The 20,551-nt window shown below is 35.1% G+C and overlaps 1 protein-coding gene across 11 annotated transcripts in view; it reads left to right on the forward strand.

Annotated features, from left to right (window-relative positions):
• The window catches only part of LOC106882607 (signal peptide peptidase-like), a 350,046-nt gene that overhangs the window by 128,324 nt on the left and 201,171 nt on the right, over window positions 1-20,551 (forward strand). For 10 of the 11 annotated variants that reach the window (XM_089354542.1, XM_089354545.1, XM_089354550.1 and 7 more), the window contains one exon: window positions 8,367-8,426. In XM_089354542.1, coding sequence (XP_089210668.1) covers window positions 8,383-8,426 — 44 coding nt within the window. In that variant the 5' untranslated portion in view covers window positions 8,367-8,382. Of the gene's footprint in view, window positions 1-7,307; window positions 7,474-8,366; window positions 8,427-20,551 lie in introns of those variants that run through there. The other variant, XM_089354543.1, reaches the window with a different exon arrangement.

Below are 20,551 nucleotides of genomic sequence, written 5' to 3' on the forward strand. Positions count from 1 at the left end.
TGTGTATATATATATATATATATATGTATATATATATATATATGTATATATATATATATATGTATATATATATATGTATATATATATATATATATATATGTATATATATATATATAACTCAAGTGGAGCTGTAACTCAAGTGGAGTTTAACTGTGTCAAAGTTTTTGTAACTCAAGAGAAGTGTAACTGTGTTAGTTTTTGGTCTTGGAGAGTCTGCAAAGGTTGTTTGTTCAGCTTTTTCCACTATGCCAATATATGTACAGGGTGTGGTGAATACACTATTATCTAAATTACGCAAAAATGAAAATGACACTGACATCTCATTTTAACAGATATATTTACCAAAATTACATAGAATTATCCTGAAATACTAAAAAGTAAATTTCGGGTGACACATGAAATCTTTCGAGCGGGATAGTTGCCAGTGCCCCTGGACTGGCTCATGTGCGGGCGACACATGATATCTTTCGAGCGAGTTCGTTGCCAGTGCCCCTGGACTGGCTCATGTGCGGGCGACACATGATATCTTTCGTGCGAAATCGTTGCCAGTGCCCATGGGACTGGCTCTTGTGCGAGTGACACATGAGGTTTTTCGAGCGAGATCGTTGCGGTGCCCCTGGACTGGCTCATGTGCGGGTGACACATGAAATCGTTCAAGCGGGATCGTTGCCAGTGCCCCTGGACTGGCTCATGTGCGGGCAACACATGATATCTTTCGAGCGACATCGTTGCCAGTGCCCCTGGACTGGCTCATGTGCGGGCGACACATGATATCTTTCGAGCGAGACCGTTGCCAGTGCCCCTGGACTGGCTCTTGTGCGGGTGACACATGAAATCTTTCGAGCGGGATCGATGCCAGTGCCCCTGGACTGGCTCATGTGAGGGCGACACATGAAATCTTTCGAGCGAGATCGTTGCCGGTGCCCCCGGACTGGCTCATGTGCGGGTGACACATGAAATCTTTCGAGCGGGATCGTTGCCAGTGCCCCTGGACTGGCTCATGTGCGGGCGACACATGATATCTTTCGTGCGAAATCGTTGCCAGTGCCCATGGACTGGCTCTTGTGCGAGTGACACATGAGGTTTTTTCGAGCGAGATCGTTGCCGGTGCCCCTGGACTGGCTCTTGTGTGGGTGGCACATAAAAGACACCATTTCGAGCGTGGCCGTTTTCGTGCGGGTGACACGTAAAAGCACCCACTACACTCTCTGAGTGGTTGTCGTTAGGAAGGGCATCCAGCTGTAGAAACTCTGCCAAATTAGATTGGAGCCTGGTGTTGCCATCCGGTTTCACCAGTCCTCAGTCAAATCGTCCAACCCATGCTAGCATGGAAGGCGGACGTTAAACGATGATGATGATGATGATGAAAATCACCATTGGCTTCAACTACGGCCTCCAGACAACTTCAGAATCTCCTGCAACTCTTCTGGATGGTCTCCTTGTTTAAGTTGGTGTATGCTGCCATAATCCTTACCTTCAGTTCATCTTTGGTGTTACAAGAAGTTTTGTTGGTCTTTCACGCAACTACGCCCAACACAGAATAATCAAAGGGGTTGCAGTCTGGGGAGTTAGATGGCAAGATGCTAGGGGTGATGTGGTCACAGAAATTGGTCTCACAACCATGACTGAGTTCTCCTGCTTGTGCAGCATGATGCAGAGTCCTGATGCCAGACATAGGGTTTTCCAGCAGCCACCCTTTTGACCCAGGGCCGCACTACCTCCTCCAGGCATGTGATATAGGCCTCTGTGTCGAGTCTGAAGTCGTGTGGAAAGATGAATGAAAGCATAACGTCACCATCACTAGTGATCGCTCCAGACAGCATGATGTTGGCTGGATGTTTGACATCTGTCACTTTTGGTATATGTCCTCAGATTGACACCCAAACACTCTGAAATGTTCGTATTGGAGCTTCTGGCATGAATTCCAAGCAGTACAGCATGCCGTTTTCAAATTTCTGGCAAAGTGAATTGCCTCATGGTGCTGTTTTTTTCTCAAAGACAGTGCCCAACTGACCCTACTATACTGTATAGTCAATAAAATTAAAAACAAACAATGCATGTGCGCAAAATTAAAAATGTAAAATGGCGACAATTTACCCATCGCACCCTGTGTGTGTATATATGATGACTATATCTATATATCAGGATGTGTGGTGTTCAGTTACTCCATAAATGAAAAATGTGTTAAATACTACAAAACGTACACATAGGACAGACACAGTTACTGACCAGGTGTGAAACTGGGTATTAGTATTTTCGGTTGACAACTGAGGAAGGATTAGGATCTGTGTTTTTCCTCCTGTAAATTTTGTAGTATTTAATGCTTAAGTATTTTTCTGAACGTTGATGAGCTTATGTATTTTTCTAAGCATTTTAAAGAATATCATTCATATTCTATTGTAGGAGGAATTACTTTTTATAATTTACAGGCACAGGTATGGCTGTGTGGTAAGAAGCTTGATTCCCAACCACATGGTTCCGGGTTCACTTCCACTTTAGCCTCAGGCTGACCAATGCCTTGTGAGTGTATTTGGTAGTTGGAAACTGAGAGAAGTCCATCATATATATATATATATATATATATATATATATTATTAATTCATAATAGAATATAAGAATAAAAATCATGTTAATGATTTTTATCAAGTAGTCAGCGTGCTATAACAATTTATAGGCAATTTTATACATTAAATTGATAACAATATACATATGTTATATAATTATATTAAGAGAACAAAGGGTAAAAACAACCTATCTCCAGCATGCTTGAAGTGCCGATACCTTTGTGAGAGAATTTAAAATTGACTTATCTTGGATCTATATATGCAAATACTTGTATGTAGACGTGTGAACCTGCTTTGTATGGTATGTACAATTATTTGCATTTATGTTTCCCCATGTATTGTGTTGACGAAGGAAGAAAGCTTATTTTTGGCTTTAATCCAGAATTTGGAACCAATTCACAATTAACGTGAGGTCTTTTTATTATTCTTCCACTAGCCTGCTTTCAGCCATGTGTATATTTTTCTGGAGATTTTGGTAGTTTTTTTTAAGGTATCGGCACTTCAAGGATGCTGGAGATAGGTCGTTTTCGCCCTTGCTCCCTTGACATAATTATATACATATGTATATTATTATTAATTTAAATATATATATATGTATATATTTATGTGTATGTGTGTCTTTGTGTTTGTGGGACCCCCCCCCCCATTGCTTAACAGATGTTGTGTGTTTACGTCCCTGTAACTTAATGGCTCAGCAAAAGAGACTGATAGAATGAGAACTTGGATTACAAAGAATAAGTCCTAGAGTCGATTTCTTCGATTAAAATCCTTTAAGGTGGTGCTCCAGCATGGCCACAGTCAAATGACTAAAACCAGTAAAAGAATAAAACCCAAGCTATCTGATGTGCTAGATTATAATAAGCTAAGAAAAATCGATTCATACTTAAAATATACTGCATTTAATAATTTACCTTACAAAAATAAATTTGAGCATTTTTTACCTCTCAATGAGCATACACTCACATTCATAAGCATACATGCACACACACACTGTACAGTTTTTAAAAATTGTTTCAATTTTTTCACTGATATAAGAAAACCCCAGTCTGTCCTAGTGTGAGCGTATGATGTTGTTGCTTTGTCCAACCAGGATGTTAATGAAAGAATTTTCCCCCATGACCATCTTATTAATTTTGTCTGACATAATCTCTTTCTCTCTCTCTCTCTCTCTCTCTCTCTCTCTCTCTCTCTCTCTCTATATATATATATATATATATATATATATATATATATATATATATATATATATAAAGATGAGAATGTGTGTTTGTCTGTCTGTCTGTCTGTCTGTGTGAATCCCTAAAACTCGAGAACTACCCAACCGATTTCATTCAAATTTTACACATGCCATGCTTAGGGTCCATGTAGTGTCATGGGCCAAAATAATTTTCAACTTCTTGCCTAATGCAAGCCCAGGGCAATCTCTTATCTCTTCCACTACCTCAGTATTATGTGTCAAAAGTGAAATAATATCTCTATTGTAATGCCAGATACTTTCACTTTAATAGTTCCACTATTAATACTGAAACTATTAAATAGAAGCTGTTATCTCACATATATACAGGCATACATATATATATATATATATATATATATATATATATATATATATATATATATATGTATATATATATATTATAGATATATATGTATGGGTGTATATATATATATATATATATATATATATATATATAGATGTACATATATATAGAATTATATGTTTATATATGTATATATATATATATATATATATATATGTATATATGTATAAATATATGTATGCATGTATATATATATATATAGATGTATATGTAATATGTACACATATATACATACATATATTTATACATATATATACACACATATATGCACTTACATACATACATACACACACACACGTACATACACACATACATGTACATACACACACACACACACACACACACAAGTGCAGGTGTGGCTGTATGGTAACTTGGCATGTCTTCTGCTATAGTCATGTGAGTAGATTTCATAGACAGAAGCTGAAAAAAATCATTCGTATATATGTAAGTGTATGTGTGTGTCTGTGTTTGTCCCTCATCACTGCTTGGCAACTGCTGTTGGTTTATTTACATCCCCATAACTTACTGGTTTGACAAGAAGAGACTGATAGAATAGTACCAGGCATATCAAAAATGCACAGGGTTCGATTCATTCCACAAAAAATTCTTCAAAGCAGTGTCTCATATTTTTGTTTGTCCACTCAATTTTGTCTATCAGTCTATCTGATAGACACTCAATATATATATATATGTATATATATGTATGCATGTATATATATAGACACTCAATATATATATATATGTATATATATGTATATATATATTGAGTGTCTATCAGATAGACTGATAGACACAATTGAGTGGACAAACAAAAATATGAGACACTGCTTTGAAGAATTTTTTTGTGGAATGAATCGAACCCTGTGCATTTTTGATATGCCTGGTACTATTCTATCAGTCTCTTCTTGTCAAACCAGTAAGTTTGGGGAGTGGTAACGACTAGGGTAGGGTAGTTGACTGCTTATTGTGATCATTCGTCTTTTGGTTTCCTGTAGCTTTGCAAACCCAGTGAACATTCATATATTTCTGATTTCAAAGACATTTAAACAATAGATATAAGACCCAAGTTGAAAAAGATTACCAACAATTCAACTCCTCTGGTTGACTTTAAGACCCCCCCCCCCTAATAGGGGCCTTAACTCCCACATTTTAGAGCTCCATGTACTCCATTTTTCAGGAGCAAAAACCTTTTAACAGGTTTCATAAGATTTGGATTTTGGAATCTGGACATAAAGACAGTAGTATGGGATAAATATGTCATGATTAGAAATTTTGTTAGGGTGTATAAAGAGGGAAAGAACCCTCATTAAAATTCTTAATCTGCAATTTTGATGAAATTTGAATCATAGGTATTCCAGTTCATTAGAGAAAATATGAAAGAAAAGTCTAATTCTTCAATTCTCTGTGACAAGGGCAAAGCTGGGTATCTCTCCTAGTATATCTATATTTATACATATCCATTGTATCGTTTTTAAAATTTTTTTTTTAAAGTTTCTTTGTTTTATTTATGTAAACAAAAGCTGTTCCTATAGTCCCAGAAAAATTTTGTTGGGTATAGGAAAGGAGATGCCCCTTTGATAAACATTTCAAATCATAGGATGTTGTGGCAATTTTCTATCGTGGCTGTGTGGAGGTGCAGACATGGCTGTGTGGAGGTGTAGACATGGCTGTGTGGTAAGAAGCTTGCTTCCCAACTACATGATCCCAGATTCAGTCCCACTTTTTGGCACCTTGGGCAAATGTTTTCTACTGTAGCCTTGAGCCAACCAAAGCCTTGTGAGTGAATTTGGCAGATGGAAACTAAAAGCCCGCCATGTCTCTCTCTCTTTCTCTCTCTCTCTCTCTCTCTCTCTCTCTCTCTCTCTCTATATATATATATATATATATATATATATATATTTGAATTGGATGTGGCCTTTTTAAATGCTAAAGGTGTATGTATGTGTTTGTGTGTGTGTGTGTGTGTGTTGTGTGTCCTACCACTGCTTGGCAACTGGTGTTAGTGTGTTTATGCCCCCATAACTTAACAGTTCAGCAAAAGTATTCAATAGAGTAAGTACCAAGCTTAACAGGAAATAAGTACTGGGGTTGATTCATTTGACTTAAATTTTTTCATGGTGGTGGTCCAGCATGGCTGCAGTCTAATGACTGAAACAAGTAAAAGATAAAGATAATCCTTGCTTTGATTGTATTGTTCATATTTTGTATATATATACATTCCAAAGAAATGGGTGAGTTACAAACATGTGGAGTTCTCATGTTATTTCTAGACTCTCTGTAACTAACTACACCATGCCACAGCCTTTATGGTAGAAAGAAAGAAACAATAATTCCATATGCTTCAGTCCTTTATGCATAAAACAGAAAGCAAAACAATATAAACTGCTTATAAATAAGACAGTATTAAGTACTTATAAATAAGTATATTTTGGGCAATTTGTATGCATCTTACAGTAATTTGCCTCCAGTGAAGTTTCTTTACATTCCTTATAGATTTGTTGGAATAACTAGCTAACCTTTAAATGAAAGTTGACACTGAATAGTTTTATAACTATTTGCTCCAGACTAATATTAGTTTAACCTCATGACTTTTGGTCAGTAGTAATCCTCGGTCATTGAGCTCACATAACATGTTTTTCTTTTCCTCCTTTCCTCCTCTCTCTCTCTCTCTCTCTCTCTCTCTCTCTCTCTCTCTCTCTCTTTCTCTCTCTCTCTCTCTCTTTCCTCTCTCTCTCTCTCTCTTTCTCTCTCTCTCTCTCTTTCTCTCTCTCTCTCTCTCTCTCTCTCTCTCTCTCTCTCTCTCTCACACACTTTTTTATATTCTAGTTGTGACCCAATTTCTTTGCATAATTAATTTACCATGTCTGAGAGAAGTAGTGTATTGTAGTTTGTTTGGTTTTTTGTCTGTTTTATGTTCTGTAGTTTCTTTTTCTTTTTTTAATTAGAATCTTTCTTGTAAAGGAATAACAAAAATAGCTTTACTTTCACATAGTTGCAACATTTTTATTACACCAAATAGAGACATTTTTTTAAAGGATTTTTCCTTTCCTATTTTTTTCTCTCTCAGAAAAATGTATTTGTCTTCTGCACCATCTGGAAGTCAGATCATTGCAGTAACGTTTGTAACTATTATTTATTATAGGTCATAAGTTGAAAGTCAGTTCATTGTAGTAACATGAAGTTGTACTATTTGCTGGAGGTGATACACTTTCAATGTAACTTGACTTTCTTTACTGCTTCATGTCTATTTTTCAATGCAACTCTGGCTGGAATGGATTTCCACCCCAACACTTTCTCTCCAAATTCAGGTATTTGCTTATTTTTGAGAGCAATTTGTTTTAACAGATGAATAATCTTTGTTGAACAGTAACATCTTAACCATACTGTTATTGTGCTTTATTGGGGTTTTAGTTTAAAATTATTTTTTTTTTGTGTTACATTGTAGGTATATAAAAGTGACTGATGAATAATATTTTTAAAAGTTTGTAAGTTATACTGATCTGATATATAAATGCATACATGCATGTATGTATACATACACACAGCTGTCTACATAAAGGAGTTTCTCTGTTTTCACAGATTAACATTTGGGGATATTATGAAATGCTTATCTTCTGGTAGACTGCTCAAAAGTCTCTTTTCAATTTTTAGGACTGGAAAACTTGTGAAAGTACTTCCCGGTCAAAGATTAGGGGCATTAGAATTACAAAAGTATATCATATAGGTATAAATATCACAAATGGTTTCCAAATGTCAAAATTCAATGATTGATAATGTATTCCCTGACTTAAGATAAAAATACTCTGTGTGTGTGTGTATGTGTGCACGCACGCATGCACATGCATTTTTTAATGTAAATAAAACAGAAGGCAGCATGCAAAAGCTGACAATATGCAATTTTTGTTCAAAGGTTTTCCAGTTAGTTGATTTTATCATTCATCATCACATAGGCTGTGTGCAAATGATATCCAATAGTTTCTCTAAATCAATGTTTTCAGGGTGTAGCACTAAATTTCAGAATGTGTTTAGTTAGATGATGTTGCTATGCATTTGTAGTATCTGTGATTTATCCTCACACATTACTCAAAATATTCATGTTATATAAACCTACACTAATATGACAGAAATAAATGTTACAAAGAAAAAGAAAAAAATGAATACTATTTTTCTGGAATGTTAATTTGTTTTGTATTTCTTGTAGGTAGAGAGTGACAGGCATGGGAGCTACAGATGAGCAAATGGCGGAGCCAGGAGCTATCACGTAAGTACATTGAATTACACTTTAAATTTAGATAATCTTTTATTTGGATGAAATCCATGCTGTAATTGCAATATATTAACCATTTCCTTTTGTATGTGACTGCTGAATCGATTGTTAATTTCTAGGTAATTGCATTTGAAAATAGTTAATGGTTGGAACAGCTTATTCATTTCTTCATGTTAACTGCTTGGAATAGTTTCAAAACATCAAAAAACATGAACTGCCACCATTGTTTATCAGTAATCTAATTGTCCTCTTTTGAATTTGACTTTTAACCCTTTTTGATACTATCTCACTTGAGATCACCCCTGGTTTTATGATATGAACATTCTATTTTAAAGTGACCTAAATCAAAAGCTTCCATGAGAATTTCATGTTTTTACAAATACCACCTTAATAATGTCAAAGTTATTTAGGTAAATTCTTCAGTATTTCATGCCTTCATGACTGTGTAGTTAAGAAGCTCACTTTGCAACCATGTAGTTTTGGGTTCACTCGCACTACATGGCACCTAGAGCAAGTACTTTCTACTATGGCCCCAGAATAAGTAATGTCTTGGGAGTGAAATACATGTATGCGTATGTGTGTATCTTTGCATGTCTGTTTGCTTGCCCTCACCTCATTTCTCAACAACTGATGTTGGTTTGTTTATATCCCTGTAACTTTTCAATTTGGTGAAAAAAGACCAATAGAATAAGTACAAGTTTTAAAAATAAGTATTGGGATCAATCTGATTAAAGCCCTTCAGTGCAATGCCCCAGCATGGCCACAGTTCAATGACTGAAACAAGTAAAAGATAACAGATTATTTTCAAAATTAATTGAAGATAGTATAGTTCGTTAAAAAAACAGCAATGAAGGGTGAATCCTCATTATCATCTTCATCATTGTTATCATTTTAAGCTATTGTTTCATGCTTTTATGGAACTTATATAGTATTGCCACTTATCTCAGTCTTTTGTCTCTTCTGTATGTCCAGTATCTCAAGATCCAAATTTACCATGTCTTTTTACATCTTCTTTGGTCTCCCATGAGTACCGTTCTTCACTATTGTATCACATTCAGCCTATATTTTCTTTATGTCAGCACTAATACTGTCATCTCTCTTGCACATCTTGAATGATGCTTTAATGCCTTGGCACTCAATCAGCTTAGTAAAAGACCCCCTTCGGTTATGGAAGACCAGCAGTCACCCATACATACCAGCTAACCCCCTTTTATGCCACCGATGTTATCCAAAGGAAAAACAAAGGCCAATACAGCTTGGCACTAGTGACATTGCAACTCATTTCTACAGATGAGTGAACTGGGGCAAGATGAAATAAAGTGACTTGTTCAAGAACACAACACGCATCCTGGTCAACGAATCGAACTCACTACCTCATGACAGTGAGCCCAATGCTCTAACCACTTAGCCATGCCACACAACACATCACATACTCATACACACACACACACCTTCCTCCCCCCGTTTCTGCAAAGCTTTGATATTCGTTTCTCATTATCATGTTGTGCAGTTTCAGTCTAGTTTTTTAATGAAGAGGGTAACTTTTTTTTGCCAACAAAGTTCCAGAGCTCTACAAGCTTCTGTCATCCCACTATCAATAATGTTTTCACTACAATTATCTCTTGTAACTAACTAAATCACGGTGACAGGAATTACCAACAATATCTAACTAGTCATTTGTACAGTTCACGAAAATAGGTGCAAGTGTGGCTGTGCAGGCATAGCTGTGCAGGTGGAGACATGACTGTGTGGTTAGAAGCTTGCTTCCCAACCACATGGTTCTAAGTTCAGTCCCACTACATGATACCTTCTGCGTCTTCTACTATAGCCTCAGGTTGATCAAAGCCTTGTGTGAGTAGATTTGGTAGACGGAAACTGAAAGGAGCCCATTGAGTGTGTGTGTGTGTGTGTATATATATATATATAAGTCAGTAAATAGTGGGGTTGTGTTAACCGCACATGGAGAAATAATAGGAAAATGAAAAAAAAAGGCAGAATGCTAAACTGGAAGCATATTTTAATAAAGATTTCTAACCGGTTTTCATTGTGAAAGCAAATTATCAAGAAGAAGGAGAATGAAAATGTTTTTTACAAAGAAGTACAAAATGAAGAAAATAATATATAAAAAAATAAATATACCCATACATTATATTGTCTTTGAGCTTTTGAAGTTCAATAGTAGTTCATGTATATAATGGTAGGAAAAATAAGGATGCATGAGAGTTGAGAGTTTTGTTAGGTTTAAAAAAAGGGTTAAAAGTTTGTGTTAAGCAGGAAATGTGGTGTCAAAACAGGAAGTGTGTGTAAGGGGAGACAAATGTTTTTAGTTGGAGTTTGTGTCTGTTCCTAAATGTCTACGTACTTCTTTTCAGGAAATTCAACATGGTTAATTCCCAAATAATATCAGGATTTTATTTCTTCTTTTGAATACTTTGATCTTGTTGAAGTTAAAGAGGTCTTTAAGCTCTGGGCTGTGCATCTAGTTTTAGAGATTTTGATGAAACTCTTGTGATAGATTCTGCTATGAGACTTAAGCCATCAAACATATAAAGGGATTAATGTCTTATTGTTTTATGAAGATAAGTTAACTGGATAATCTCTTTCCATTGCATATTTTTCATAGCTTGATGTTTCTTTGTTTCAAAGATATTCCAACATTATCTTAAATTGTTCATAGGCCAATGTTTCAAAATATTTTCTATTTCTTGAAAAGAGATGGGGGGAAAAAAAAATAAAAAGGTAAATTTTATCTTTCCTCATGTCTATTTGCCACACAAATACATTTCAATTTCTGATTCAAACAGCAATATCTGAATTTGTCAACATATTATTGTTGTTCATTATTCATCTCGGCATGTTCAGCTTGTAAATACATCTTCCACACACTTTCAGCACTTTGTCAAAAATTATGCTTTAAAAATTCTATATTCCCAAATAAAATATTTCTGTAATGATGATATAATGGGAATCTATAAACTTATCTGTTAAAGAATGCTTGAATGGATTGGTTATATAAGCTATTTGACAGAAATATAAAATGTTTATTGGAGATAGCTGCATTTTGAATCTATCTAATTTCTGCAATAGAAGCTGTTCAGTAACCATTGTTATTGCTTTCAGTTTGTTCTTAGTATAATACAATCATATGATATCTATAAATTACACTGGTCAACAAAATAGACTTTTTTTTTCATTAGAAATAAAATTAGCCTTTTCTGAATGTGTTTTCGATGCTATTCCAAATTTGTCTTTTGTTTCTTTTTATACCTTAGCTAGTGTAATAATGCTTTCTTTTTACTTTTTAGGTTTTTTCTCAATACTTATATCTATTAAATAACGTTTTATACAAAGTTTGTTTATTGCTCTAACTGAAATACTGAATACACTTGATTATTTCATGCATAATTAATTTTATCCAATTTTTATATCATTGATTTAATTTGATGCACAAGAATATACTAGCTTTTGAAAGTGTTCGAAATATATTTTCTCTCATAAACTTTGTGTGTCTTATTACATTGCAGCATCTATTTATTATTCTTAAATCTCTAATATCATGTTTCTTTTGCATAAATATCTTCTTAGTTTCTCCTTGCTTATTGTTTACTATACCAAGGCCTACACTTTTGCTTTTATGCCCACTTTTCCTTGCTTGCATGGGTTAGATGGAATTCATCAAGACTGATTTTCTGTGACTGGATGCACATCCTGTCACCAATCCTCACCTGTTTCTAAGTAAGGTAATATTTCTCTCTGGCTGGACATGTTTTTCATGGAATATTTGAAATGAATGACACTGCTTGAATGACAGTGATGATTACTTATAACTATTGTGTTATGTCAACACAAGAAGACACAAACACTCATCCACATCCATATCCATGCACATTTACACATGATGAACTTCTTTTAGTCTTCATCTACCAAATCTGCTCACAAAGCTTTAGTTGGTCTGGGGTTGTAGTAGAAGACATTTGCCCAAGGTGCCACTCAATGGCATTGAACCAGAAACCATAAAGTTAGAAATACACTCTTAATTATATAGCTGCACCTTTCTAGAAAGAAATTTAGAGGAAATGTATTTTAAACACCATCTGTCTGTCCATTTCTTTATTAGCATTAAGGAATATCTCAACTCCACTTCGGCATGCAGGGAATGCCCTGCATACAGAAGTGAGTATTTATTAATTCCTAAAAAACTTACACGTAACCATTTAAAGACTGGTTCATCTTTTAATTTCAGTATATTGAGGGTTAGTTCAAACTTGATATCTTTTAAAATATTTACTTGATTTGCTATCCAACATAAATTCATTAAACTAAATTTCAAATGGAGAAGTGGTAGAAGTATGTTCTTGTGGTCATGTAAATGGATAGATAAGTCACTGTTCATTCTTGGGACATATATCAACCTTATTGGCCAGTCACATTTGATATGGTAATATGGTTGCATGATTATAAGGTAATGAGCTGACAGAATTGTTAGCACACTTGGCAAAATGTTTTGCAGCATTTTGTCCATCTTCACATTCTGAATTCAAATTCTGCTGAGGTTGAGTTTGCCTTTTATCCCTTCGGGGTTGATAAAATAAGTACCAGTAGAACACTGGGGGTTGACATAACTGACTTACCCCCCCCCCCTTTAAAATTGCTGTCCCTGCACCAAAATTTGGAACCAATATCGTAGCTTGATTATCCATAAGTATATGAAGCAATAGTATTTTGAAATTCCTACTTGTATACCCATTAGCATCCCCATAACTTTGATATTTTCACAGAGAATCCATTGATGAATACAATATTCATTGATATCAAGCTGTGTATTCCTGTTACTTTATGTCTTTTTTGGTGGACAGGATGGGCAGTAGGAATGCATGGCTTTACATTCTTACTGGGTAATAGAAATGCTTTCAAGCTTCTTTGTAACAAACTAATGAAGAGGCACTAGTCAGGTGCAACCTGAATCTGAGACAAGTTTGCGAAGATGTCATTACAATAACATAGTGGACCATCTATTATAAAGCATGTTGCCAAATTGGTTTTTCATTTATGTTTGTGATTCAACTTGCACATTCTTGTCAAGTAAATTAGTTTTGAGATTAGAAACTCTGTCTTCTCTTTTGACAGTGATAAGACTCTGTTAAGATTGTTCAAATGTTCTTGAAGAAATAATCATAGCTCCAAATTTTCTTCAGGTATGTGTTCAGGATCTGTAGAAGGTCCAAGCACTTCACCAGTCACTCCCTTGTTCCTGACTGTTTCATCATCTTAGAGAAAGGGAATGGACATTGAGGGGAAAGAAAACGAGGATTGGGAGTAGAGGGAATGGACATAGAGGAGATGGAGTAAGTGGGTGTTGGGGGAAAGGGAATAGCATTGCTTCATTATGGTACACAGGTTTATGTGCTGAAAACAGGTTTAGCGTGACAATCTTGTGTTTGCACTTTGTAGACAGCCTGATAATATTAAAACTACCAAAATAGCAATCAGTATAATCATTTCTTTGTTTTTGCCCTATATTATGGGTATGGTAAAACACATTGTTTACTTCTTTGTACAACCAATCATGCAGTCCACTTGAACAAGCAGAGCTAATTTAATGTGGTGTCTGTTGTTTACCATGGTCACCTATACAACAACCAAAGTATACCTGGCATATTTTCATAAGACCCAGTGTAGTAGATGATGTGTAAAGCGAAAAAAAGGGTCTGGATGGTTTTTACATTCGTAGAGCACATAAATGATAAAGATCTAAGCAAATATTCTGAAAACAGAAAATATTACAAATATAATTATAAAAAAAAAGGATAGGCACAAGCATTGCTGTGTGGTTAAGAAGCTGGCTTTTCAACTATGTGGTTTTAGATTCAATCCCCCTACATGGCACCTTGAGCAAGTGTCTCCTACTATAACCTCAGGCCAACTAATGCCATGTGAGTGAAGTTGGTAAATGGAAATTGTGTGAAAACCTGTCGTATTTGTCTGTCTGTTTGTCATACAGACTCCCATCACTGTTTGACAGTCAGTGTTGGTTTGTCTACATCCTTATAACTTAGTGATTTAGCAAAAGAGGTTGATAGAATAAATACAAGACTTAAGAAAAAAGATCATTTGTACTGTGACTGATTTGTTTAACTAAAACCTTTCAAAGTGGTGCCCCAGCTTGGCCATAGTCCATTGACTGAAACAAGTAAAAGGTAGTCTCATCTGAAAAACTATACATAATTCTTAAAAACTGAAGAGAGTTTTGAAATTAGCATCAGAATTGCTTTTTAGATGATCCAGAACTGTCTTCAATAGAAATTCCTTGTTAGCCAGTATTATCTCTAAAACTATTTAGAATCTTATTTGCCTACAAGTCTTGTTTACATTCTTTAAATTTAATGTAATGAAAAAAAAAATTTTATATTATAAAAAAAAAAAATGACTGCAGTTTTAATTTTCTTTAATGGATAAAAATATTTATCTTCAAATTCAGCTCCAAAATTCTACATAACCCTTAATCTGTGAAATTTAATTTCATGGTTATTCCAGTAATGATGTTAAATATCTACCAAAAAAATAGAATTGGTATTTTCTACAAGTCACATTGCCTTGATAAACTTGATACATCTCAACAAACATAGTTTCAAATATGACATTCTTCAACAAAAGTTAAAAGCAATTAAATTTTTAGTGGGTATGGCATTTTCTACTGTAAGATGGTTAAGTAAATCATTCTTACATTTGTTATGTTTATATTAAACTTTATGTAAATATAAAACTATTTAAGTTGGACTTGTCATGTGCCAAAAAGTTTAGTGCATTTTAGAAATAAGGTTAAGTTTCTAGTAGCTGCTTTGTATTCCAGCTAATGCACTTCCATAACTTTTACCTTCTAATCCAACCACTTGTCCTAGATACATGATCTTTGCAAACTATTCAACTATTTCTATTGGCTGATTGGTTGGCTATCAAAAGTTGATTGTACATAGATTTACGTGATTAGTTCCATTGGTTTAATCAAATATATTTGTGTTGTCATTAGATCTCCATAGAAATTCCAATTTATTTATCAGTGAAAGGTTGTTGGTTTTAACTCTTCAGCTATTCTCAACTTTAAATGATTACCTTTCAGTTTCTAGCAATAATCTAGACTTACAGCACATTATCTTCTGGTACTGTCTGTAAAGGGAGAGATTATTTTATAGGATCAATTTCCTCCCTCCCCCTCTCTCTCTCTCTCTCTCTCTCTCTCTCTCTCTCTCTCTCTCTCTTGCTATATATATATATATATATATATTGATAATCTCTGTTGTTAATTCCAGCTATTATAGGTTCACTTTATTTAATTGTTTAATTTAATAACTTAAATACCCAAATATTTATCATTGCCTTTGGTAGTAATTATGAAGTGATAAAAGGGTTTTTCATTTATCCTATTTTATTTTACTATTTTATATTTATTTCTTTATATATCAGCATGGTTAGAATGATTTTTGTTGAATGCCCTTCACATTTCTAATTAATCAACAATAATTATATTTAACTTATGAAAGTGCTGATGTATAGTCACTTGGTTTGCCAGAAATAAAAGTACAGCAAGTCTTTCAATCATACCTCACATGTAGTACCACAGCCTGTAAGCTCCCTTTGCCTCCCATCTTCAGGATTTATTAGCTTCCTGTCAGATTACATCATTGCAGCATGAACTATGCAGCTCTCTCTGACCCACAGTCTATCCAGCCTGGTGTTCTTTAAGGTTCTATGCACACACACACATACACGTGCATGCATGCACATGCAACAGGTTTCTACACAGTTTCTGTCTATCAAATTCACTCACAATGCATTGGTTGACTGGGAGCAATAACAAAAGACATTTGCCCAAGATGCCATGCACTGGAGCAGTTGGATGAATATGTATTGTTTTTCAAGTAATGGCCTTTTTTTGTATTCCATTTTTCTTTGAAATTGCAGAGTTACTGGTTAAATTGTTAGCAAGGGATGTCAGCAATATGCTGTCATTTTTTTTTGGTTTTTTTGGTCAACACATGCAAGGATGCAGGATATAAACATTCACACTGACCCTAAAATACATACATTTATATATACATACATATATACACATGTATGCACACATATGCTCACACAACTTCTATACAGTTTCTATCTGCCCCTTTCATTCTCAAAGCAGTGGTTGGCCCAAAGTGACAGTAGAAGACACTTCTCAAAGTTCCACATAGTTAGATAGAACTTGAGACCACGTGGTAAGAAAATGTACTGTATTCAAACAGCCATTCCTGTGCCTAGAAACATGCATGCAAAGAACCTCCTATCTACCTACTGTTTGTTTGTTTAATGTCCAGTCTCCTATGTTAGCATGACTCGGATAAGAATTGATATTGAGGTAGGATCTTATATCTCTTTACACTCCCTATTGCCAACCCTCACCTGTTTTTCAAGTAGGTGATTTTTTCAATATCAAACAGGTCCTCAAAAGCACAGAGCAATGGCTGTAATGTCAACATCAGCTCCACATTACTTAAACGATGACAAAGCAAAATATCAACATTCGTGCGCACGCATGCACGCACACAAGCACACACACACACACAAGCACACACACACACACACACACACACACACACACACACACACACACAAACACACACAGAGTTTCTATCTGCCAAATTCACTCTCTAATCATTTGTCTGCTAAGACCTATAGAAGACAGCACTTGTCCAAGGTGGCATGCAATGGAAATGGATCTGAAACTACAGAAATTTTACTTGATGTTTCTAAAATGTGGAGCAAAATGTAATGTTTTCAAAATGATTTCTGCTGTAATTAGTGTAATTAGTGCTATATGTATGATAAAAAATGGTAATATTAATAACTGAAGTATATACTTTTAATTATTTTCTTTTAATTAATTAGAGGGAGAGGGTTAGCATCCACAATCTTTGTAACCTTTGAAAGTTGGTGTGGTGCATGTGATTACAGCTCAGCTTGAACCTCTGTTGGTATTGTGTGAAAAATGTAAGTAGGAGCTAATTGTAGAGATGTTCAGAGCTAGTGCAGAATTATTCAGCAAAATGTTTGGTGTGGAGTCCAGAAACTATTGGGTGTTAGTAGAGATTGAAAAGTGAATTCTTTGAGAAGGTAGAGATGGATATGTATCTTGCTAGCACAAAAGGATAGGACTATATTTAGAAAGAAGTAGCATATGTATGAGCCTGTGGTTATATTGTGCAGTTCAGTGAATCTTCCTCAATTAGTTGGGTTTTCTAATTTTGGTTACTGTGTAGGATGTTTGTTGGTACCAGTGGCATCATCATCATCATTTTAATGTTCACTTTTCCATGCTTGCATGGGTTGGTCGGAGTTTATTGAGGTAGATTTTCTATGGTCGGATGCCTTTCCTGATGCCAATCCTTGTCTTTCCAAGGAAGGTAATTTCCAAGCAAGGTACGTTTTCACAAATTATTGAAAATGAATGGCTTTCATTTCCAATGTTACACAATTGTTAAGACAAGAAGATACAAACACATATACACACACACACACTGGGCTTCTTTCAGTTTCCATCTATCAAATTCACTCACAGGGCTTTGGTTTAATGATGTTGTCATTCACCTTGACTAACTCAATTGCTATCTACTTCTCAGCCAAAAGTAATGTATATATACCTATATATATATCTAATACTTAATTATTATCTACTTATATAAAAAAAATATTTTGTTGATTCTGCCCTGTGGCCAGTTTGGTTAGTACAGGACTTTGGTTTTGGTAGACCTGGAGCTATAATTAAAGATACTTGTCTGAGTACCATGCTGTGGGATAGAACCCAAAACCATGTGGTTGGAAAGCAAACTTCTTAACCAAAGAGCCATGCCTGTACCTAATTGTATGGTAATAATCTAATCACTTGAGCTTTGCAGAGAATCAGCAACTAATGAGAGCTCAGGTAATTTGTGCTCCTGAAGATGGAACCTAATTTTGGGGACACAAACCTGGCGGTGTGTGACCTTGCTGTGAAAGATAATCAGAGATCATGAGAACTGGCATTTGTAATGATTTTAACTCTTTTGTTACGATATTTCTGTTGAAATAATTCTGCTTTTATTTCATTTAATTTTGAAAATAATGCAGAATTTAGTAAAATAACTGTGTTGTTATTAAACCGGTGTTTGAAACATAAGCTAACATGAAATATTGATAGAAGGTTTTAATTTAGATCATTTTAAAACGGGATGTTTTTATATCCTAGAATCAGAGCTGGTCTCAAATGAGTTGGTATCAAAAAGGTTAAGAACCTTTAGTTAGGAGGTGGGGGGTGGGGGGGATGTAAATATAATTGCATCAAAGCAAAAATGGAATTAGAAGTGGGAATACTGTGAATTTTCAAATAAAATCATGTTGCAGAGATTTGTTAAAATAAATAGAGAAGTAAAAACTCAATCTCACCTGTGTGCTCTTTCATAAAAAGAAAAAAAAAAAAAAAGAAAAAGAAAGGAAAACAGAATTTCAAAAACTGTTGATGATAATATATGTCACCTTTTGAAGAATTTTAGATGTATCCCCCAAATTTTTATGACTTAAATTAGTCAAAATCAATAACAGCAACTTATAAATTGTGATTGCCTGTCAGAATAAAGGTTATAACTGCTGAACTATATCAGCCACTTTAGGTAAGTTTTAAAAGAAAAATTACGTTGCAATCACTTTAAAACTAGATTTAGGTAACAAAACAAAAAAAAAAAAAAAAAAAAAAAACACAAGCAAACAAAAGCAGTGATGAAATATTAAAGATGATCTGTTAGTATTCTTTTTTTAAAAATGATATTCTATCCTATTCCTTCTTAAAAAAAATTCTTGGAGTGGCTGTGTGGTAAGTAGCTTGCTTACCAACCACATGGTTCCAGGTTCAGTCCCACTGTGTGGCACCTTGGGCAAGTGTCTTCTATTATAACCTCGGGCCAACCAAAGCCTTGTGAGAGGATTTGGTAGACGGAAACTGAAAGAAGCCCGTCGTATATATATATATATATATATATATATATATATATATATATATATATATATATATATATATATATGTGTATGTGTGTTTGTGTGTCTGTGTTACCCCCACCATTGCTTGACAACTGATGCTGGTGTGTTTACATCCCCGTAACCTAGTGGTTCGGTAAAAAGAGACCGATAGAATAAGTACTAGGCTTACAAAGAATAAGTCCTGGGGTCGATTTTCTCGACTAAAAGGCGGTGCTCCAGCATGACCGCAGTCAAATGACTGAAACAAGTAAAAGAGTAAAAAAGTAAAGAGTAATTCACTATATTATTAGTATTTTTATTTTTTTTATTTTTGAAAATTTGTTGCAGGCCAGCTACTTGTGATGTTAGTACAATGGGAAGTAGTTGTAAAGCTCAAGTTGTCAAAGAAATGTTAGAGTACAGGTGGTCTAAATGTGTAATATAGACAAGAAGTGGAGTGATGTGTGTTGTACTAACCATACTGGTTACAGGGTGGAGGTGCAATGGCTCAGTGGTTAGAGCAGCGGACTCACAGTCATAGGATCGCGGTTTCGATTCCCAGACCGGGCGTTGTGAGTGTTTATTGAGCGAAAACACCTAAAGCTCCACGAGGCTCCGGCAGGGGATGGTGGCAAACCCTGCTGTACTCTTTCACCACAACTTTCTCTCACTCTTACTTCCTGTTTCTGTTGTGCCTGTAATTCAAAGGGTCAGCCTTGTCACACTGTGTCACGCTGAATATCCCCGAGAACTACGTTTAGGGTACACGTGTCTGTGGAGTGCTCAGCCACTTTCACGTTAATTTCATGAGCAGGCTGTTCCGTTGATCGAATCAACTGGAACCCTCAACGTTGTAAGCGACGGCGTGCCAACAACAACAACAACAACAACAACAACAACTGGTTACAGGGAAGGAACACAGAAATAGGCTCTTTTTAGATAATAATTAGGTATTAGATATATATATTACATTTGATTGAGAAATAGATAGCAATTGAGTTAGTCAAGATGAATGACTATATCATTAAACTTTGGCTAGTTGATGGTCCACATGATGGTCACTGTCTCTCTATATATTACTCAGGTGCAGGCGTGACTGT

The sequence above is a fragment of the Octopus bimaculoides genome, chromosome 1 (assembly GCF_046866305.1).
Source record: "Octopus bimaculoides isolate indiv1 chromosome 1, ASM4686630v1, whole genome shotgun sequence".
Classification (NCBI taxonomy): domain Eukaryota; kingdom Metazoa; phylum Mollusca; class Cephalopoda; order Octopoda; family Octopodidae; genus Octopus; species Octopus bimaculoides.